Source organism: Podarcis filfolensis, assembly GCF_964270895.1.
Source record: "Podarcis filfolensis genome assembly, chromosome: 6".
Classification (NCBI taxonomy): Eukaryota; Metazoa; Chordata; class Lepidosauria; order Squamata; family Lacertidae; genus Podarcis; species Podarcis filfolensis.
The window spans coordinates 46,373,823-46,397,275 of NC_139609.1; the positions used below are offsets into that span (position 1 = coordinate 46,373,823).

Consider the following 23,453-nt stretch of genomic DNA (forward strand, 5'->3'; position numbering starts at 1 on the left):
ATCCAATGCAGTTTGTTGTTGTTGATTAGTAACATTTTGTTCTGCATGTGTTCTTTGAAATTAACATTTGCTGAATTAAGCATTTGTTGTGGTGTAAGTCTTTTTATGGGTATGGTGAAGGCTTCGTGTGCAGCTGTTAAAACCATGTGACATTGTGAAGTAAAATAATGATTTCTGATAGGTAGATAAAGCCAGGCTTGTTTGCCATTTGTATTTGCATTGTATTGGCTGGGCTTTTAGAGGGCAAAATGTCTTGCATCGTGTACATATGTACAAAGCAACTTTTACAGCAGCTCTAGAGTTCCAATAGCTTTTCTAAAACAAGGGATAAATATGTTAAAAATAATGTGGCTTTATAGTAAAGGTGTAATGAACGCTGACCTGTAGTTAAGAAGCAGCAGCTATTGCGCTAACAATCTCCTGGGAATGTTTAAGGGCACATTGTGGAAGTACAGTTTAAATTTGTCATTACTGGAAGCACAAGAAAATGTATGAGGACCAGGAGTCACATATCATTCCATCCTACCCTCTCTGCAAGTTGGCTTACTCAGAAGTCCAAATCTTTCCCCACATGTCTAAGCCTAGGCTTCAGCATTTTCTATGACCCATAAAATGTGAGATTAGCATCTCCCTAATTTAAACAGGCTGCAAAAAGCATAGGTTTAAAGGATTTCTTACCTTTTGAGGCTTATAGGCTAGGGAGGAAATAGCTCATCCAAGGATTTCCTGTGGATTCAAAATATTGGACTAATAAAAATAAAAGCTAAGAAAAAGATTGATTGGAAGAAGAGAGGTATAAAATGCTTACGTTTCAGAGTTATTTCACTGACAATCTTACCTAAAATATAAGAATTTAACTTGGAGATGTTTTTTTCTCTCTTTGGCTAACTTGGAACCTATTCAAATAGCACTGGTTGCATCATGGCTGTGGGACAAATGTGTGAAAACCTCCAACCTGTGAAGAGCTGCATAATAATAATAATAATCATAATAATTTATTGATTGATTTATACCCTGCCCATCTGGCTTGGTTTCCCCAGCCACTCTGGGCAGCTCCCAACAGAATATTAAGAACATGATAAAACATCAAACATTAAAAATTTCCCTAAACAGGGCTGCCTTCAGATGTCTTCTAAAAGTGAGATAGCTGTTTATTTCTTTGACATCTGATAGGAGGGCATTCCATAGGGCGGGCGCCACTACCTAGAAGGCTCTCTGCCTAATATGCCCAGGATAAGCTTTCAGAACCGCTAAGGTTCAAAAAGCACCACCAAATTTTTATTTTATTTTGTTGGACAGTAAGGTTTTTCTCAAGGGTATGGTTAAATAGTGATTTGACAAGAGTTTACAAACAGACTACAACTACTGCTTGACTCTCTCTCTCTCTCTCTCTCTCTCTCTCTCTCTCTCTCTCTCTCTCTTAGACAGCTGAGTTGCTTGTCATAATTCTTTACATTCTAATGTACCTTAAGAAATGTAGCTCAGATGAATATGATCATTAAAATGGCTGATCTGGTTTCTTCTGGATTATCTTTTTGACAAGGACGAGAGGGGAGAGAGAATATCAGTTGACAGTGCCTCCGCCACCCATGTGACTGAGAAGTATTGTGGACTGCCACCCACGAAGGTTTAAACTGACAGATAGCAGTCAGCTATCATTAAACTGCTGTCATGATCTCAGCAGCCACATCTTCATAAAAAGGCAGTTTGGTTTAGCATAATTGCTCCAACATTGTGTTCATTCAGCAGTGACACACCCACACCCAATATTAATGGGGCTGAATCATGAATTAAATCTAGGGACAAACACATCTTGGAGGTAGGCAAGGGATATATACTATGGGAGATAAGCTATTAACTATCCCATTGCATAACTGGAAGTCAGACTTTGTAAGCAACCATGGTTCTGGTCGCTTCTTCTAGAGCTGAATGTCATTCTGGTGCTATGCTGCCAGGCTGAGCCATGGATCAGTGATAGGTTAGTTGCTTGCTTTGAGCTCTGTCTGTGGGTAGGGGGTAAAATCTGCTGCTTGAAAACAGGTCAGGATAAAACCTCAGGTCCAGGAGGATGCTGAATTGACTTCAATAAGAGATTGAAAATGTTGTTTTAGATGACCAGGCTTTGAATTGGGAGCTAGAAATTGATTATTTTGAGTGAGAAGAGAGAGAAACTGCACACGAATGAGAACATGAATATATTCACACTCTTCGCTAGCAAAAAGAAATCCCCGGCAAAAGGATGTTTCCCTTGCCTTTTTTTTGTTTTTCTGTTGAGGATGTGTTCCAGTCTTTTCCATGCCTCTAATGCTTTACTTCTGGCATCACATCTCGTCTCCTAAATAACTCCTATTCATTTTCTGTGTACGTACAGGTGCTGTTTGCCTTGAACCAAACATTGCTACAGCATGAGAGTCTTCGAGCTGGCAGCTTGCAGGCCCCTTACACCACGGAAGATCTCATCAAGCACTACAACTGTGGAGATCTCAATGCTGTCATATTTAATCATGATACTTCACAGGTATGTTTCCCTACATAGGAGGAAGGTGTAAATAGGTATAACATTGTTTCAAGGCCTATTTTTCTGTCAAGTTCTTTCTTCTCAGTATTTCAGCCCACAACCCTACAGTAGGTAGGTGGGGAATGGAGAGCTTCTAGCTGATTGAACGTATGATGTGAAATTATGTTTTCCCTGAGAAACCTGTCCAAATGCCCTGCTAGGCCTCCTCTGTCTTTCATCTACCATAAATATTTCACAGACCCATGTTAAAGGCTCTTGTGTGGATGTACAAAGCCCTGAACAACTTGGGCCGAGGACACCATAAGGACGACCTGAGCCTTTACATCACAGCCCTATCCACTTTCTCCAAGGACCTCAATGAGGTGTACTTGGTTCCCCCTTCCGCATTTAATCCCTACAACAACCTGGTAAAGTAGGTTAGGCTGAGAGGTAGTGACTGGCCCAAGGTCACCCAAAGAGCTTTATGGATGAGTGGGAATTTGAACCCTGGTTTCCTAAGTCCTAGTCTGACACTAACCACTTCACCACACTAGCTCATATTATCATGGTTGCAGTTCCTGCTGTTTTGGCCACAGAGGCTTGAGGTTTTGTTGTACAAGACAATGCAATCAGTTTCAGCACTAAAAGAGGTAAAAAGGTAGCAGCATATGCACCAGTTGTAACAAGGATCAAGCTGGTTTACGTTGCTTTGCCAATCTTCTCCTGCCTTGCGCTCTCAAACCCTTCTTCTCCTTCTCCTCCCCACACCTTGGATACCCCTCTGTTCTTCACATGTCTCTTGTTTCCCTGAGAGACAATGAGATATTACCACTGTTTTTCTAGAGCTGCTTTGTGTGTGTTTTGGCTTGGTGAGTGACTGAGAAGCTTTGAAAGGAATGTGAGCAGAAATGAAAGTTAATTGCAAGTGCTTGGAAGGCCTTTGAACATAATTCCCTCTCATTAGGACAAAAGACTTTGTAATAATTGACTTTGCATTTGAAGAGGAAGTGTGCATTATGTAAATAGGCTACAAGGCCAAATAACTTCCCAAACATGCCATAATCCAATAATAATCCATGTGTCACAAGAGTTTGGGCAGAATCCTTTGTTTTCTCTTAGATCTTCAATATCATAGAGAACTTTTAAGAACTTCTGAAGTTTTATAAGTTCTTCCCTGCCCACATCTCACACACATGGACAGCTTGTACAAATAGAACTTTTATGGAATATCTGGCAGAACCAAGAGGTAAAATATCATGGAATATGATCCACTGAAGTTAAACACTTAAGCGTAACTGCTTAAGTAGCATACACTTAAACCAATTGTACTTGAAAGTTTTGAACTTTGGCTGGATCATAACTATGATTTCAAACATTTCTCCTTTGTTCTGCAGCCTGCCGTAATCTATGGACTCATGAAAAAGAACAGACTTTAATTCATGTATTCCAGACATTTCTATGCTATGATAAAGAAGGCATAAAGAGAATAAAATTAGGGCACAATCTTAATTCCCACTCCCGACCCTGCCAGTACCCTGGAAATTGGTGGCATGGCTACTGCATCTGCATGCTGCTAAAACTACCATTGTGGAAGGTGGAGATGGGGGGGGGTGTCCTGCAATTGGTAAATGCCAAAACCAGTGGATCCTGGAGTGATTCAGGTCTTCTCCCTCCCTCTTTCCTCTCTCCCCCCAGAATGTCCCATTCTGAGCTTTCCTCTGGATGCCACTGGCAACTGATGGGCTGCTGGCTGTGCTGAATCCTGGGCAGAGGATCTAATCTATCCCCCTCCCCCAGACCAACATAAGGGAGAGTATGGATTGCTGTGCCTGTCAATAAGTAAAACATTATCAGATAAAAACAGCATCTAAAGAATAGTGTTAAAACAAGTTCAAACACAAAATTTTAAACATTTAAAAATCCAGGATAATAAAAAGGTGATTGCTCAGCAGGGAAAAGGTACCAAAGAATGCTTTCTGGTGGGGAGGGGACACCAACATGGAAAAAGCCCAGGGGCAGGCGATCTTTCAGGTAACTTGGTCCTGAGTTGTTCAGGGCTTTATATGCTAACAGCAAGACCTTGTCATATAACTGCTACTTGGGATAACGCTACAGTGGTACCTCTGGTTACAAACTTAATTCATTCTGGAGGTCCGTTCTTAACCTGAAACTGTTCTTAACCTGAGGTACCACTTTAGCTAATGGGGCCTCCTGCTGCCGCCATGCCGCTGCTGCACGATTTCTGTTCTCATCATGGGGCAAAGTTCTTAACCCGAGGTACTACTTCCGGGTTAGCGGAGTCTGTAACCCAAAGTGTTTGTAACCCAAGGTACCACTGTATATGGAGGTCGCTCCCATTCAGTTGGGGCGGGGGGGGGGCACACATGAAAGTGGGCCCAAGTGGCATGTACAGTTGTCTGCTTGGACTCTACCTAGCATGAGAATAAATTAGGAGGGGGAAAATTTTCAATAACTTCCCTTAACTTTTGTATACCTGGGATTTTGTTCTCCTAATATGAATCTTTTATAACAGGCGTGGAGAACCTGTGATCCTCTAGCTGTTGTTAAACTCCAACTTCAGACTGTCTAAGGATGAAAGGAATTGGAGTCTAGCGATATCCGTTGCGCCACAGGTTTCCCATCCTGTTATATAACCAACTGAATTGTAGTGGAGAATAAGTTAATAAAAGAAACTGTCCTGTCCCATAAATAAGAAGCAAATTATTAGGAGAAAAAATTAGCTTACTATCATAATAATAGCAATAAACACATAAAAAACTTACCTTTTATGTCTATGGATAATGGGAATCTCACAAATAAAAAGGAGAACATATGATTTTACCATAAAAATAATATTGCATCGTATTTTTCCCCACTGGAAATAAATAGTTTAGGGATGTTGGACCAATAAACAAAGAAACAAAACCTTGCTGTGGTGTGGGTCTGTTGCATTCCTCTTTCCATAATTTGCTCATGTCACTTAAGTCCTTATTTAAACTGGGTAAACCTGAGCAGGGCAAAGTTTATTCCATTGGGCCATGACAGAGAAATACAACAGGAAACAGATCACTTTCTTATGCACGCTTCTGCAAATACTTGACTCTCCTATGACTGTTCTAGCTGATAGATTTATGGCAGACTTTCTGGGCAGGCAGTCAGAATGATATGGAACTGAACATTCTTTAAAATAAAGATAGGGAAGGAATGCTTTTCTTCTGTGTTGTCCCCTGGATGGAAAAGTAGCCGCCTTGCTGCCAAGGAAGCTTTCTCTTTTCAGATCAAGTGAATGATTCATTTTGGGGCGTCTACTCAGTTATGACAAAAGTGACCCTGATGAGAAGTTCTGATTCTAATGGCTCTTTCAGTTCATATCCCATATTAAGTTCAGGCTGCTTCAGTCTATGCCAAACAAATCACATCCATGCACTGCCACAGCAGAGTTATCACTCACCCCAGACTCCCATCTCTTTACAGGCTGAAGAAACTAGCACCATATCTGTCGTGCATTTAAAGCAGCATCATACCACTTTAAACAGTCATGGCTTCCCACAAAGGATCCTGGGAACTGTAGTTTGTTAAGGAATCCCCTGTTCCTCTTGCAGACTTACAGTTTCCAGAGTGGTTTAATAATCAATCTCTTTTCCTAGGTAACTCTGGGAATTGTGGTTCCATGCCCATTTGATGTCACTATAGCATGCTTGGATGTTAAATATATTTACTCATTTAGCACACCTTACCATCCCAAACCAGTATTTTCTTTTTCTTTTCTCCAGTCCAAAAGAGAAATCAACTACTTCATTTTCTGTTCTTACTACTGGAAGTAGTGAACCTGCCTACATAGGTTTTTGGGCAGGCATAATAAAATTATAATGATTTAAAGTTCCATTACAGAAAGAAAACAGCTCCTGCCTCTTTGCCCTCCATGGAGGAGAGCATTTGTGTGTCATTACGATATGCTCACTGTCAATAAAATTGTGAAGCTGTTGCTGCATAACCATTTAAAATACGTTATCAGAACATCCTGCTTTCAGATCTGTCCTTAAAGATTTAAGGCTTCTGATAAGCTTTAATTACACCATTAATTTGTTTCCATTCCAGCATTGGAATATATATATATCTGGAAAGCTTCCAAAACTGGGCAATGAAAACTATCTTTGGAATTCTCTAACTACAATAAATATTAAATGTTGAGCCCAAGACCATTAGGTAAAGTGTTGAGTGATAAGCAAGCCCCTCAGTTGTTCCAGGAATGGTGTACTTCTTTATCTTAAAACAAAAAACAAAAAACCTCAACCAGCTCAACCCTGTAAGTATAATCCATAGTGTACTGGGGACATATTACCTTATCACCTTTAAGTTTAGACATAACACAGTGCAGCATTGCTGGCATAGACGTTTTGCCCCAGTAGAGAAATGAAGTCATATTTCCAGAGAATAGTTCATAGTAAAACAGCTGCAGTCAGAGAGAGGCTTGTTGAGCTACTGAAATGACAGGATTGCTGAGCATTCAGTTGGACTGGTTCTAGACTTGTCATGCTTAGCCCACTGACTTGGGAGCCCTTTTCTTTTTTCAGTAGAGATCATAAGACCACACCAGATTTATGTTGGTGTTACTTTGGAACATGTAGTGTAGGCAATCCAAGACTCTCTTGTTGATATAAGAGTTATTGGACCAGTCAGTCAAATTCTATAAAGAATTTATTATACCAAAACAAATTTCCTATAATATCTTAGTCTGAACTCAATAATGTTGTGTGTAGTGCCAAAAGAGCAAATTGATGAAGTATATATAATATTTATATATTTTGACCAAACTGCAGGAGGCAGTGGAAGACAGGAGTGCCTGGCATGCTCTGGTTCGTGGGGTGGGTCACGAAGAGTCGGACACAACAAAATATATAATATAAACATGAAATATTCAGAAATACTTTCCAATTCCTCACTGGGCTGAGTGTTTTACAATGAGTGAGATACAATGCTCTCCAGGATCACACATCGTGCTATTTCAATCATTTTATCAGCTCAAGCATTTCTGCTTGTCAGGCGGAACCATCTCCCCTCTTCTCCCCACAAGCACTGTTCTGGGGGTTCTCTTGACACCCCCCAGCTGATTTTGGGGGCACCATGGAAGGAGAGAGGGGAAGGCTCCATTGCATTACTGGGACTCACTGCACTGGCTCACACTAGTGCAACTATTTGGTTGAAAACAGCCCAATATGTCCTCAACAAATCACGTTACCTCACAAACAAGCAAAGAAGCCATGACTTATTTCTCCAAAGCTTGCTTTGTTTTTCAGTTCCTTTTGCCTAGTGGTTCTGTAGCTTGGTGGGAGTCAGAGATGGAATCCTCATACAAACCATGGTTATCAAGGCTCTTAGATTTGGATGTAGCACCAAACCATAGTTACAACTCCTGGTTTATAAGCCAACAACAAACAATGGCTTCATGCTTTGGTTTGTTGCCAGAAAGGAAACCATGGGTCCTCTGTTGAGCTAGATCGGGACATTCAAACAAACTACACTTTGGCTGAGTGTTAGCTTAGTGTTAAGTGTGAACTAGGCTTCAGAGTCTTCAAAACAGTTCCAAAGGAATACAAGATGCCAGTCTGTTGCGGTTTTTCCATGCATATTAAGAAATCCATACAACGAACACATTCCTGAAACACCAGTGGAAGCCAGGTGCCTTTTTGGAGGCAGTGGAACTGCACTTGTCAGGATGGGGTAGGGTGAGAAAGCAGCAGTGAGGTTGGAACAACTCTGAGGGCAACACTGTTAACCTAGAGCTCCCTGACCTCACCCATCCCCATCCTGATGCATGTAGCTTCGCCACCAGGAAGATGCCCCCACCTCAACCTCTGCCTCCCTCCATGAGCCAACACTGGGCTAATCCTTAATCATTCACTGTTAATAATAAAAGAATGGATGGGCAGACTAAAACCGGAATGCTAATTCAAAGTCTCTTCAGTGACATCCTGGCTTCTTCCCGAGGAATGTTGGTATATAAAACTAATACATCCATTTTAACTAGAACCATATTCTGATAAACTGGATGACCTTCTGCTTTGTTAATAAAACCTTTTGTGCCTCTTATGAAAGAACTATGTTGTTGAACAAAATGATGACGCAAAGTATCTACACATTGTAATAATGGTTCTAATGCAGATCCTGACCCAGATAAAATAAGCCTCCCAGGTGGTGGGTTTCCTGGTTTGTGGCTCTTAGGTTGTATATATAGAGCTTGTGTTCAGCAGGGCTATGTTATCATTAGTTTAGCCCAATATAAAGTGTTTTAGTGCTAGAATAAATCAAGCCTAAGACCACGCCTGTGCAAAAGAACAGAAAAACACATGTCCGCCAGATCATTGGCATAGCTACCTGGTTGAAATTATTCTTCAAATAAAGTAAATAACTAACTAACTTTCCTCTGTTTCTTCCCCAGCTTATTGACTGGGTGGATTGCACACTCCTGGATATTGTTATTAATATTAATTTCTTTCTACTTCGTATATGGATTGAACTGGATTGAGGGCTTTTTTACAGATCCATGTAAACAGATGCAAAGCATCGCTTCCAGCAGCAAATCTGATGTGGTGGGGGGGGACAGAGAATATACCTATATCCTGGCTAAATCAGACACCACTCCGAGCAAGGACGCATCCCTCCTTGACTTACCTCATCTACTGTTCTCCTGTTTTTAATGGGCATGGGGTCCATCGAGAGAAATGTCTTTGGAAATATAATTACATTTTTCCTAGGGTACATAAAAATAGCTTCCTAGCCACAAATTCTCCCCTGTATTGCCACATTCTCTCTTTGATCAGCAGCTTATGCTCCAATTTTCTGCCAACTTGAATGGAGCAACTTTTTTTGTGAAAGACAACAAAGGTTTGGGAATAAGAAAAGAATTATTTGAACTTTTCCACACGTTCGAAACTCTCAAAGGTCTCATTCAAAAATCACAACTATGAGATTTTAGGAAATATCTTGTTTAAATATTGACTACAACTCTCAAAACTATATTCTAATCTTTTATTTGCATGCTCTGAAGTGCATATAGTACAGTCTGACACACGTTAGTTATGACGAAGGCATTGAAATAAATGGAACTTTTAATTAACTTACTTATAACTATCTTTTTTCCTTTTGTTTCATTTGGGTTGTGGTTTTGTTGGGCTGGCACCATCATATCTGACTTGTTGACTGATGCTATAGATAGAGGGGGGGTGTGGACCATATGCATTATTTTCCAACTGTGTTTTGTTGAAACTTTCATTTAAACTGAAATGCAGGGAGTTATACAAAATTCAGAGAGAGAAGAGGACCACATGATTTCCACTCCTACAAAATGGATGTTGTTACTCTCCCCACCACCCTCATTTAAAAGAAAAACTGCTCGAAAAGTGGCTTTTTAAGTACTGTAGTGCTATAGGATAAATACAAAAATTACACAGAGATTATGATTTCTCAGGGATTTACTGAATATCTCTTTAATAGTGTGTGTGAGAGAGGGGAGTGGGGAGGAAGAGGAGAGAGATTTTCCCTCAAGGTGTTCACAAGATTCAGTTCTTGAAGACTTGAAATGCAATGGCGATGACTCTGAGGATACCAAAAATAAGAAAGGGTTGGGTATCAGATCCACCTGCAGCTGGGACTGCCACTGACTTTTCTACATAATCCCAAAAGTTGGTCACAAAACAGCACCAGCTGTTACAATTAAAAATCATATAGCATCTAGCACAGTCCGCTGTTTATGGAGCATTCAGTCTTTGTGTGGAGAAAAAGGCTCACTACCCCACACATTCCCCCATCACTTTCCTTATTGCAAAAAAGGCTGGTTTTTAAAAAGTGGCTTTGTCATGTAAGAATGCTGTAATCCACTTTAATTGTGCAAACCTACATTTGCTGGTATGCAACTGAATCCCTTCTGCAATATAATGACAATGTGGAAGCATCCTTAATATTTTGTTCTTATATTTTTATCTCCAGGGAGGGGGAAGAGATGTTTTGAGGGATTTTCTGCCTTGAGTGCCCAAACAACTTTGCTGACCTTGAGTACTGTTTACCTTGACTTGAGATGGGAGTGGCATTTACTGCTCTGCCTCAGGTAGCAAAATGTTTGGGGCAAAGACAAGAGTTCCCTGATGCTAACCCTCAGGTCAAGGCTTGGCCAAGATTGAACTTGGGTACCAAATGAGGTCTTCTGTTATGTGAATCGGCTACCCCTGCCCAGAGAGCTGTCTTGTGGCTGTTTTTCTGTTGGTGTGTGCGGGCTGTGTGTGTGTGTCTTTGTCTTTCATTGGCCTAGATTCCACAAAAACACACATGGTATATTTACATTCTTCTTTTAAAGTCAAATGGTGTGTGTGTGTGTGTGTGTGTGTGTGTGTGTGTGTGTGTGTATATATATATATATATATATATATATATATATATATATATATAACCAAGGGAGTATCCTGTTCCTCTGCTGCAATGCAAAGCAAAGTTTTAGGTCCACCACCTTCACAATGTGGAGTGTTTAGCTGTGCCAGCAGAAAATCGTGATGGAAAACCCATTGCAGTCATGGAAATGCTGACTCAATGAAAACCCAAGCTCTCTTTCTTGCACTTCTCCTGTTAGGTTTGGGAGTGGGTGTGTAAACTCCCAAGGAATTGCACTACAAACTGGAGAGATTGGATCGTTTTTGCTTTCTTTATTTTGCAGAATGGGGCTGTAGCCTGCACTTCAGGGAGAAACAGAAGATAATTTTGTTAGCTGTATCCTGCATGTGGTATATGTTTTAATAAAATGATTCCCTGCAACTTTTGCAAAGCCAAAATGGCCAGCCCATTTAGAAATCTCTCACAAGTATAACACTATGCAATTTATATAGCTGCAATAGCCATGAATTCTCTTTCTCCTTTTCCTCTGACATTCCATACTGCCATTATTCCTTCCCTTCCTTGTCATCTCTGTTTCTAGAGCTACACTTTGCATTATAATGGAAACTTTTAAAAATCAATTTGAAAAGCATTGTCCCCTGCTTCTCATTTTAATTTCCTATGCACAATTTATTTGCAAACATTTTAGTTCACAATGACCCTGAAAGTCAGGCCACTATTATTTGTATTTTACAGACGGAGAAGTGATCCTTTCCCAACGCTACCTATAAAGCAACTCCACTGGTCCTTGAACCAAAATGCTCCAAGTCCTGCTAGTGTTACCCAGTTTTGTCATGATAAACATAACATATTAGTCTGTTTCCCACAACTTCCTGGAAAATACACTCCCCTCTCTCACAGATATTTCTGTATAGATAGCTGGGAGGTTGGGGTCAGTCTGGAAACTCTGGGCCATATGCACAATTAATTACCCACTTCTTGTCTTGTTTAATGAGGAGTGGTTCCCTATGTAAGCTCACATCCTGAAGCTGAAACAGTTGAGCTAACAGCAGCAGTTGTCACTTTAATAACCACACAGTCCCACACTTCCCACCTTTATTTTCCTTGTTGCAGCCTGAAATAACCATAAACAGTTCTCCCAGAAGTTTTAAAGGTCTATAAATCACACAAGCAGGTGTCTTCTATGTCATATATTTTACAGCAAATTTATAAAATGTGAAATTTTTCTGACCTTTGTTAGCACTAGGTTTCAGCACACATGAGAACAGCAGTGTATTCATTTTAAAAATGGTGTGATTGGACAGCTTTGTCTTTTAAATGTTTTAGTACTGTACTTACTGTATGCTTTCCTTATAGGTATATAAAGTGCTCTCAGTAGCTACTTTGTTTTGATTCACTAGAACACTAAGCTTGAGCAGGCGTTATTACATGAGAGAAGTGCATAATTTATTTGAGCCTGGTACAAGCTTGGAGCACAGTCCTTGTCCCATCTCACCAAAGACCTAATTGGTGTCGATTTACTATGTTTACATCCTTTTGTTTCTGCCTGCCTAATTCTACTTACAGTCCAGGGGTCGGCAAGGTTTACCTTGCCTGGGCTGGTTCACTCCAGTGGAGATCCCTCTAGGTGCTGGGTCACACGTGTGTGCGATTTCCGGCATCTGCGCATTCACAGACATGATTTCCGGCACTGCTTGGTGAGTCTCCACGCTGTGCACGGGGACTCACCAAGTGTGTGGCTCAGTTCGGGGGCGGTTCGGGGGCCTGTTAAACGACCCCCGTGGCCTTAGGTTGCCTACTCCTCTTATAGTCCAGTGTTGTCTTCTCCTTCTCCTTCTCCAGGCAGGATTTCATAGGTAAACATCCCTTTAGACACCATTCCTTAATCAGGGTTGCACAAACCTTATCAGGTGGGCACTTCAGATACTAAAAAAAGAACCCCACAGCTGTTTTTCAGCCCATTTGATGACTTACAGATAAAGACTTTCTGGTTTTTAACTCTGTCCCCAAAGTCACCTGCAAGAAAGACTTGAATCTTCTGAACATGTGAGGCTAAAGATAGAGAATAGTTCTTTAGAGAGTTTGAAAGAGGAATCTTGGCTTGTGGTACATGTATTCATTGCACTCACCTCTAGGGAACAGGGTCTACATACTTCTATATTGTTTCAAAAACCTGTGAACCAGAGGTCATAAGGGAACAAAAGAAATACATCTGAACATACGGAAGCAATGCTTTCCCAAATCACTTTCAACTCTTTTTAAAGAACTATGGTATGAATCCAATTATAGCCAAGTCAGATATTTCTCAATGTACAGAAACAAGTGTTCCTACTAGTCCTAAAAGCGGGCTGTTTCCCTTGAATACTAGGTACTATGCTTTGGACTATGAGATGGGAATTGCTTTTATTTTCAATAGATTTCTTAAAAGAGATTTGTATAATAAAGTAAGCCCTGTCCCATTCCAGAGAGTCTATGGTTCTCTATGTGAACACTTGAGGTTCTACTTTTTTATATATATAACAAAATGTTTTATAAAAGAAATACATGTCTATGATTCTATGTTAAAAAAGAATTCACTGCACATGAACCATTATTGAATACTTCTGATTAAGAAAGGAGAATATCACACAAATCAACAAGGAACAGCTACTTTGAGCCAAGCACAATGTATTTCTAATGATAGAAATGGGGAGAGAGTGGGGGGTATCTTTGATTAATGGACTAACCAATAGCATTCAGAATGTGGAAACAGTGGCCTATTCCCCCCTGTCCCTTCATGTTCCATCACACCCTTCTTTTGATGAGCCAGGTTTATTTTATTTTTCCCCTAGCATGACCTCTTCCTGACACTTATTATTCATTTCCATTTCAGCTCCCTAACTTCATCAACACAACCCTTCCTCCACATGAACAGGTTACAGCGCAGGAAATTGACAGTTACTTCCGCCAGGAACTCATCTACAAGAGGAATGAGAGAATGGGGAAAAGAGTGATAGCCCTCTTAAGAGACAATACTGACAAGAGCTTCTTCTTTGCCTTTGGAGCAGGTAGGGTCTGGTTTTGTTGATTTGCACATATACTAGTGACACACACAGAGAGACAACTGTTATCTCCCTTTTCCTGTAGGCTGCATATACATGTTTTCAGCATTTTCCACAAAGAAAAGTGCTACCTGCTGTTTTGCAATGGCATTTGCAGTATAGTCAAAGGTTGCCTGCCTGTCTGCTAATTTGAGGCAGACCTATGGAGCACAATTTCGTAAGCTTAAAATGGATTCAAACTTAAGTCGAGAAACACGCCTCTTGCTAACTTTGAGGAGGGATTTGGAGTGCCAAACTAGAACAGAATGCAGAATTTCACAGCTGGCAACTAAGTTTCCATTGAAGTGAAACAAAACAAGCAATCACATGTTTAGGATATTGACATAAAATTGGATCCAAAGGTCTCATTTAAGGAGACCTTAAGCTGAACTCCAACCATCATTCATTTTGTGGAGGAAGGGGGAGCAAGCAGGAAAAGTGGGAGGGGGGAATATTTTGAAACAACATATGTATTGCATGTGGGAATACACACTAGTCCCCTGTATGTATTCTGGCCTCAGTCCAGTACTGGAGTTTCCAATTTATTATTTGCCTCCCATGGAGTCAGCATGTTTCTACAATAGGTACAAGCCTACTTCATGCATATCCACTTAGAGTGTCAGGTTTCTGCGATCTGCTGTACCCTGGGAGAATGAGATGATCGCAAACACTTAGAGTGATCCTTCCTCCTCCTTCCCAAACTGAAAACAGATGCTGTTTATTGAGCAGCATCATTTCAATAAAAGTGTGGAAAAGAAAGTTGTGCAAAAAGTTTGTTCTCCTTTGGTCACAGCTAATGTAAGCCATGCTGCGAAGAAAACAAATGGTAATTCTATCATCTCTTTATTGCCAGGATATGGCATGAAAGACAAAAGGCACCCAGTGGTATGGAACCATTGATTTATTGAATGACTAGGACCATCTCATTCCCTACATTTGCCGGTATTTCATTCTTCAGCCAATGAGACAGTGGGAATGTCATCATGTTAATCATGGGATTATTAAAATAGTTAATAATTAGCAGCTGTGAATATGGCAGGTCACTGACTGGGACATAAATCTTAAGGTGGTTTTGTAATGATATAAATTATTAGGTTAGAATTGTTTCTGATCTTCTGGGTTATGGCATCGGAATAAAAGTATCAGTTTAAAGTATGTATGCAGACATTGGAGAGGAATAGAGCTCAATGGAGCTCAATTCTAACAAATGCTATTTGAGCACAAATTGTGGGAATCCCATTTCACATGAAATTTCTAAGTTATCTTTTGTTTTAATTTTTCTCTTGAGATTCCATCCACACGTAAGAGGCCGTATACATTCTTGCTTAGTCTGGAATGGAAGTTGTAGAAGAAAGTTTAGATTCATGCATCTTCACAACTCAGCTTCCAAAAAATGTTTACGCACAGAGAGTGTGTATCATGCATATATGTTGTACCTCATTGGAAGAAATTATATTTTTGTTGAGTCATAATTTCCTGTGGAAGGCACGGTGTGTGTCCCTAGCCATCTATGGATAGATCTGTGGGTACTCATGATTTTGCACCTGAAAAATACCATGGTCATAGGCATCATTGCTGGGATGCTGCAGTGGTATCTGTGAAGGAGTCAGTTTTTACACATTAGGCTCTCCATACCATGGCATCAATCTGTGGTTCTGCTTCTAGTTCCCAGCCAGCAGCTCATTCTTTCAGAGGACTTGGTCAAAAATGGAAAAGGGATGAATGGGCCAAGGCTCTAATGCCAAGGCCCTTGCCAGTCTGCTGCTGTTAACATAAATGTCACCCCTTTACAACCTTTTCTTGCCATGGAGTTAGCAGCAGTGGTGAATGTGTGTGTGCATGGACATCAGACGATACCAGACAGGAGATTAGAGAGTGATAATTTATACTATTGGTTTAGAATAGGAGTTCCAGCCTGAGTGTTGATGTGTTCTGCTGCTTTTAAGAAACTGCTGCTACATGTGCCAAAGGACAGTGCTTTGTTTCTTTGCAACAGAGATAAAAGACTATTCCATTATAATTAGTGTTTGTGAATATGACTGGAAGCCTGTTTGAGCTTCATCAGAGCTATATAAGGAGTTCTTGATAAACAAACATTCTCTTTAATGAATAACCTTGGTCTGGAGGGTACACAAATGTATCCCTGGGGGTTGTCAGAAAACATAGAAGAGATTTTGAATGTCTGAACCGCCATGTTAACCCTTCACATCAACACAAACCTTCCAGAATTGAAAGGAAAAGTCTTCTCCTTTTATTACAACTCAACCTTGTGAGCTTCTGAACGGGCAATTGTAGCTTATGAAATCTATAAGACTTGCAGCACTGACATCTTTACAACAGCAGTTTTCTACTCAAGCCGTTCTGGCAGGAGAGACCAGAGATGTTGGGCATTGCCTTAAATTCATTAGAGCAACACATAATGGTGTGTAGTTGTTGTTGTTGTTGTTGTTGTTTTACTAATAAACAGTTTGCATGGCAAGCAGCACAAAATGAAATACACATCAGAATACATTGTATTGAGCTTTAGCTGCTGTGGATCAAGTCACTGCCCCAGTTGCAACCTCTTGGTGGAAATTTCTAGGCTCAAGGTGGAATAATTTTCAACCACTTCAGTAATTACCATCATTTCCAAGTAGCTACAGCAGTATCCATACAGCCTCATAATATGTTCTCCACATAATATTTTGGGATGCATCATATGGAGGGATACATTGGCTGCATGAGCTGCCCTGTTTAAAAGCTGCTAAAACACTTTCCCCAAAGTACTATCCTATTCTTATGAGCATTGGTCTCTTCAGGCATTTCTTTCTCCATGCACTTAATGAATGAACTCACCATCTGCTCTCTTTGTGGACCTCCAGGAGTTAGAGGATGACTATCTGCAGCGGAGGGTGGAGGGTGAGTTGTGTAGGCATGCCACACTTTGCAAAACCCTGATTACTCTTCAACTCACGGAGAGCAACAAGGAAAGCAATGGGAGGGGTGGGTTAAGCATACTCATCCCTGGTTCCTCCTCCATGTGACATTAACTGTGTGGATAAAGCAGTAGCTGATGACGGATTAAAAGTATGAGACATGATACAATGTTGTGTGAAACCTCATCCTTGCAGTGCAACATGCAGAAAAGATACATGGACTATAAAAATCACTTTACACTGTTATCATTGGCCAGACAGTGGCATATACATGTTGGCATGCCCTGAAAAGGAGCCATAATACTTAGTAGTACTTTGTATGAATCTAGGCAGTTTCAGGTGTTCTTAGCATCTCTCAAGCATTTTCAGTAATCCTTACATCAGCCCTGTACAAAAGACATTATTACTTCCATGGTGTAGATGGTATACCAAGACTGGTAAATATTGACTTTTGATGAGTTTGTGGCAGTAGTGGGATTTAAAGCTGCAGTTTCAGCCACTATGCCTCAATGGCAGATGATCCTATAGTGGCCCCTTCATTTGTTACACTTTGGGGCAATCTCTTAGGTGAAATTACATACATATTTTTCAAATCACCTACAACACAAGACACTATTGAACTTCCATAGGCCGCTCTGAAATGCCTCTATTCCCCACAGCCACATACTACATGATTGCAGTGCTAAACCATCATTACAGCTGAGCTCAAATTTCATTTATTGGAAACCCATAGGATTGCTTTCCAAAACCAAACTCAAAGTCTGCCTTGAAATATACCACACTCCCAGGCTCACACAAATTGGAAAGGTTCCAGAAATATCAACAAGAATGAGTCAGAGTCTGGAAATTGTGCAATATGGCAATGGACATGCAATTGGATTCCACAAGGGAGGCTAATCTGGGCTGTGTTTTCTAGGAATGGGGGCATATGGGAATGCCTCAGATCGCTCAACCCGTTGGATATTGCTTTGTAACTCACTTAAGGGAAAATATTTGGATTTAAGATTATTTAGTCCCATTCAATCCCACCAGACCAGACACGCCATTATGTTATCTAAGAGCTTGCTGAGATATACATTTGATGAAGAAGTGGGAAGTGGTAAAGAATAAATAACCTTTGTCTCTACGACACCCTGCCTACCTCTACATTCTGCATCTACATCTTATCGTCTGAAAAATGATAAGCAGCCATGTGTTTGGGTCATTCCTCCTGCTACGCTTATGAATAGCACTTGCTCCCCCTCATTTATTCTCTAATACAGCCATATTCAGAGAGCCATGAAATACGAAGAACTGGAATCTGGGAGTATTTAATGCAGCCTCCCTCTTAAAGTGAATATTTTGGTTAAAATTTTCAAAATCAAGACGTTCTAGATGTAGACTGTTGGGGTCTACATACAGTTTGAAGTTCCATTCCGCTATCTTCCCCATCCATTTGTAATAGCATCTGAGGCAGGCATGGGCAAACTCAGCCCTCCAGATGTTTTGGGACTACAATTCCCATCATCCCTGACCACTGGTCCTGTTAGATGATGGGAGTTGTAGTCCCAAAACATCTGGAGGGCCGAGTTTGCCCATGCCTGATCTGAGGCCTCCAGTGTTGCATGCCCATCAGTCCCACCCCTATTTGCTCCCCTATCAGATGTTATCAGAAATACATGGATATCTAGGGTAGGGCCAGGAGGCATGGTGGGATAGCAGGTGTGCTTCCAATTCCCCATCACTGCTTGCTTTATGTATGGAGGGTGAATTAGTGATTGGGGCTTCACTCCCATATGCACTTTCTACTTTCTAGATCTGTGTAAGTTCAACTGACACTTTCGAAGAATCCCTAACTTTCCCAGGTCATTTACTTCGCGCGCACACACACACTTTTTAAAAAACCTTTTGAAAAGTTAGTACATTCCAGAAGTGTTGCATCTATGCACATTGCGTGAGACGTTTAGATTTGCAAATCGGAGCAATAAATATAAACTTGTGCAAATTACATTGCATGGCTGTGTGTTTATAGGAGTTAGATTTTATGGTGGCAGAATTTGGGACATTCTAGAGCACGATTCCCGAGCTTTTTGGATATAGTGTGCGTTGTCTGTTAAAATACAATTGTTATTCCAGGACATTAGGCTTGATTATAACCCTTTGGGGATTAAATAAATGGGTTAGCTTGACACGCTTTGGAGTAGAGTTGGTCTTTGTTGGAAAGCTTCGCCCTTGTGAACTCAAGTGATTGATAGACAGCACATTGTACCAGGCAAACTTGTAAGTGATGAAGTGAACAGGGAGTTTCCCAACTGCCTTCTCCAGCTGAGAAATAGCCAAGCAGCCAGGATCACATGTGCCATTAAAAAGAGTTAATATTTTGGCAACAAAGAATACACACATAAAATCAGTGTTTAAGGGGAGAATGTCTTCTGGCTTATTTCATTTTTATGGGCAAATAATTTGCAAGTAACACATATGATAACAAACAGAATTTATGTATGCTGTTAATTTGGGCTTTATTTTTCTTAAGAAGTCTGACTTACTTATGTTCATTTCTACTTTGCCTTTTATTCTAAAATTATCTTTGCCACTTTGGGACTTGATGGCTGAGTTTATCACCTCTGAAATTAAGACAGGGTTCAAGGACACAATGTTTGCTAACTGTTTGATCATGGGAGGAAATCATGTTTAGCTAAGCAAAAGAAGGCTGTGCTCCGGAGGCCAGTTAGGAACTAAACACATGCCACATAAATATGGCTCAGATTTAGAAGGCAGCATGCTGGTTTCAGTGCCACCTACCTCGCAGCCAAAAGATGTAGCATGCAATTTTGTTTCTATATGTTTCTTCCTTATAATTCATTGGACTGAATAAAAGAGCCTCCATATTTTTCAGGCTCCATACACACATTTTACTCTAGAAGCAATGGAAATTGAGTATAGTCGTACCTTGGAAGTCAAACAGGATCCATTCTGCAAGCCCATTTGACTTCCAAAATGTTTGGAAACCAAAGCACAGCTTCTGATTGGCTGCAGGAAGCTCCTACAGCCAATCAAAAGCAGTGGAAGCCCTGTCGGACTTTTGGGTTCCAAAGAAAGTTCACAAACCGGAACATTCACTTCCAAGTTTGTGGCAATCGGAAACCAAAATGTCCGAGTACCAAGGCGTTTGGGATCCAAGGTACTGTTCTTTTCTATGCAGTCCACACATAATATCAATCTATTGCATATTTTTGCCTCTGAAAAGTGCTTCTGAGCAATTGATTTAATTCCAAAAATAAAAGCTTTACATTGATTCTGCATTATCTCCCAGTGTATCCATTTGAAAATACAGTGGTACCTCGGGTTACATACGCTTCAGGTTACAGATTCCGCTAACCCAGAAATATTACCTCAGGTTAAGAACTTTGCTTCAGGATGAGAACAGAAATTGCGTGGTGGCGGCGCAGCAGCAGTAGGAGGCCCCATTAGCTAAAGTTCAGGTTAAGAACAGTTTCAGGTTAAGAACGGACCTCCGGAACAAATTAAGTACTTAACCCGAGGTACCACTGTAGAGGGACGCGGGTGGCGCTGTGGGTAAAAACCTCAGCGCCTAGGACTTGCCAATCACATGGTCGGCGGTTCGAATCCCCGCGGCGGGGTGCGCTCCCGTCGTTCGGTCCCAGCGCCTGCCAACCTAGCAGTTAGAAAGCACCTCCAGGGTGCAAGTAGATAAATAGGGACTGCTTACCAGCGGGAAGGTAAACGGCGTTCCGTGTGCTGCGCTGGCTCGTCAGATGCAGCTTGTCACGCTGGCCACGTGACCCGGAAGTGTCTGCGGACAGCACTGGCTCCCGGCCTATAGAGTGAGATGAGCGCACAACCCTAGAGTCTGTCAAGACTGGCCTGTTCGGGCAGGGGTACCTTTACCTTTACCTTTTTACCACTGTAGAAGAAAACAGATGCTGGTGGTCTCACCTGCCCGATGATGTTATGGGTGGGCTTATATGGAGAGAGTGAAATTACAACTTCCTTCACCTGGGGCATGTGCAGGGAAGAAAAGGAGTGGATAACCTAATCAGGGGGAAAGTTTTTAATTGTGTTTTTCAATTAGCCACACCCATCCTTGTGGAGGGCAAGAACAAAAGCCAGTCTAGATTGAAAGCTGCATGTTGAGAGTGAGCATAAGATTTTTCTGTTCCACAAAGGCTAGTGTGTATGCTGCTTCAGTCAGCATTGTTTAACACTGTTCCACGAATCAGGAAATGAATGTGAACAGGATAAGCAAGGGACACAATCCATAGTCCTAATCAGTGGAAGGTTTCAGTTTATATAGCTCCATTTTTTGTAGGAAAAATTCACAGTTGGTAATGGACATGACTAAACGACTAAGAAACAGCAGCAATCACACAATACAATTTTTGTGTGTTATCTGTCATTGAGCTGGATTGATTATGGAGAAAACCTCATAGTAAATCAGTGGAAGATCCCCACTGATGCACCATTTCCCCCTTTCTCTTCTTTTTAAGGGGACTTGAGTCTTACTGTAGTAGTGATGGTGATGGTGGATGTAAGGGGAAACATTAGAAGAGGATTTAAGAATTTGTTCAATAGAAGACAAGTGAGTACAGTTTCATTTAGTGAATGGCCTGGGAGATATGTAAAGCACTTGAGTAGTTGGGTTAATTCAGTCAAACAATGAAGCTGTTTGTATAGGTTTACAGCCACTGCAGTTGAGAAACACACAGCAAATTCAGAATCTGTCTCTACTAAATTTAGTAGAATCAGATTACACAAAAGATCTTTAAGATAAGTAAGATCTAAACAATAGGGGTTCTACTGCAATTGAATTAATGGCAGAATCCCTCTGAGATGTGGTTAGGCTTAAGCTCTCTAAATAGTCTATATTCTTTTGCCTAATTCGTTTAACCATTGTTTTAATAAGTTCCTGAAATATATTAGGTATTTGACAGAAATTTATTGTGAAAAATAGCTTGTGAAAAAAAGGATGAGTAGCAGCTAGATTGAAAACATAATGAAAATTCTGTGTCCCTTTTAGCAAAATGACACTTGGCTACAACATCACTTGATCTTAGCCAAAAGGCCAAGAAGCAGTGACACTTAGCTACAACATCTTGGCGTCATCTGTTGACTTGTTTGGCACTTTTCTTCAAGATTTTATCACTCATTGTGATGCTCTGGTGTGACCCACCAGATGAAGGCCAAAGCGAAAAAGTAAAGTCTTCCAGTGCAGCGCTCTGGTGCAACCTAGCTGACTCACGCCAGAGTGTCAGACCCAAAACCGGTACTTTCTGGGATTTAGCCAGAAGCCAGAATTGGTTTCTGCAATTCTGGGATGTCCTGCTTAAAATGGGGTGGTTGAATGGTATGGTCTCAGTCTAATGACTTACTTACAGTCATTGGGCATGACACAGACAACCAGTTCAGTGATTCATCTTCATGGTATGGGTGTCATTAGGCATGGAATAGCTCACACTTTTCCCCCAGGGGCAACTGAATTTTAGGAAACTCAAATTTTGTTTTGGGTATGCCACAACAAGCTACCACTATCCTTCAATTACCACACACAGGAGTAAAATGAGAGTAAATAATAAAATAATGCCTGCATATATGTGAGGAATACTTAAATTCAAAGACCCTTCTTCAGAGACAATCTCTCTGTTCTAACTGATGACATAATCACCTTTGGGTATCAGAGGGTGAGCAGAGTCAACCAGGGACAGAATCTGGTAAACTTACAAAAGAAAAGAGTGAACTAATGTTTCACAATTGCTAGAATCACATCTGTCCATGCATATTTGGGAAAGTTGTGGAATGTAGTTCCCAAAAAAGTTTATTTTCAAAAGTAAAAATGTGAAGTGCAAATTGACATACTGAAGGAAATTTGGAAATACCGTGGAACATCGTTTTTCGAGCATCTCGGAAGCTAAACATTTCAGTTTTCGAACGCAGAAAACCTAGAAGTAATTGCTTCTGTTTTCAAATACACCTCAGAAGTCAAATGGCTTCCGAGACACGTTTCTCCATTTTCTTAATGGAATTTGGCGACCGTCCATTGAGCCTCAGTTGTTGAATGTTTTGGAAATCGAACGGTCTTTCAGAATGGATTACATTTGACAACCAAGGTTCCACTGAAGCTTCAAGTGGACAGTGAGAATCCACCAATCACAATGAAATTGTGAACGCTACCTTCCGTCCCCACTGAAATTGCATTAATGTTTCAATTAGTTTGGCAAAACTTCTGTTGAACAATATTCATGTGAACCTCTTTATTTCTAATGCAAATAAACCATTGGCTATCTCAGAATGACTCACTTATTTCCTGTGTTTTGACCAGTGATAAGAACAACCAAGTGGGTAGTACTAAGACCATAGCCGTCAACGCTTCCCTTTTTTAAAGGGAAATTCCCTTATTCTAAATAGAATTCCTCACAAGAAAAGAGAAAGGTTGACAGCTATGACTAAGACAGAAGTTTAATTAAAGTTCTTTGTCATTCATAGTCATCAGGCTATACTGAGATCAGGCAGTGAGAGCACTAGGAATGGTCTAGGGTTTGGACCCATAAATTGAAGTTACAATCACCTGACATCATATAATGT

At 40.7% G+C, this 23,453-nt stretch overlaps 1 protein-coding gene across 1 annotated transcript in view; it reads left to right on the forward strand.

Annotated features, from left to right (window-relative positions):
* The window catches only part of TRABD2B (TraB domain containing 2B), a 245,981-nt gene that overhangs the window by 161,149 nt on the left and 61,379 nt on the right, over positions 1-23,453 (forward strand). The window contains exons 3-4 of the mRNA XM_083619592.1: positions 2,372-2,518; positions 13,752-13,926. Of these exons, the coding sequence (XP_083475718.1) occupies positions 2,372-2,518; positions 13,752-13,926 (322 nt within the window). The remainder of the gene's footprint in view (positions 1-2,371; positions 2,519-13,751; positions 13,927-23,453) is intronic.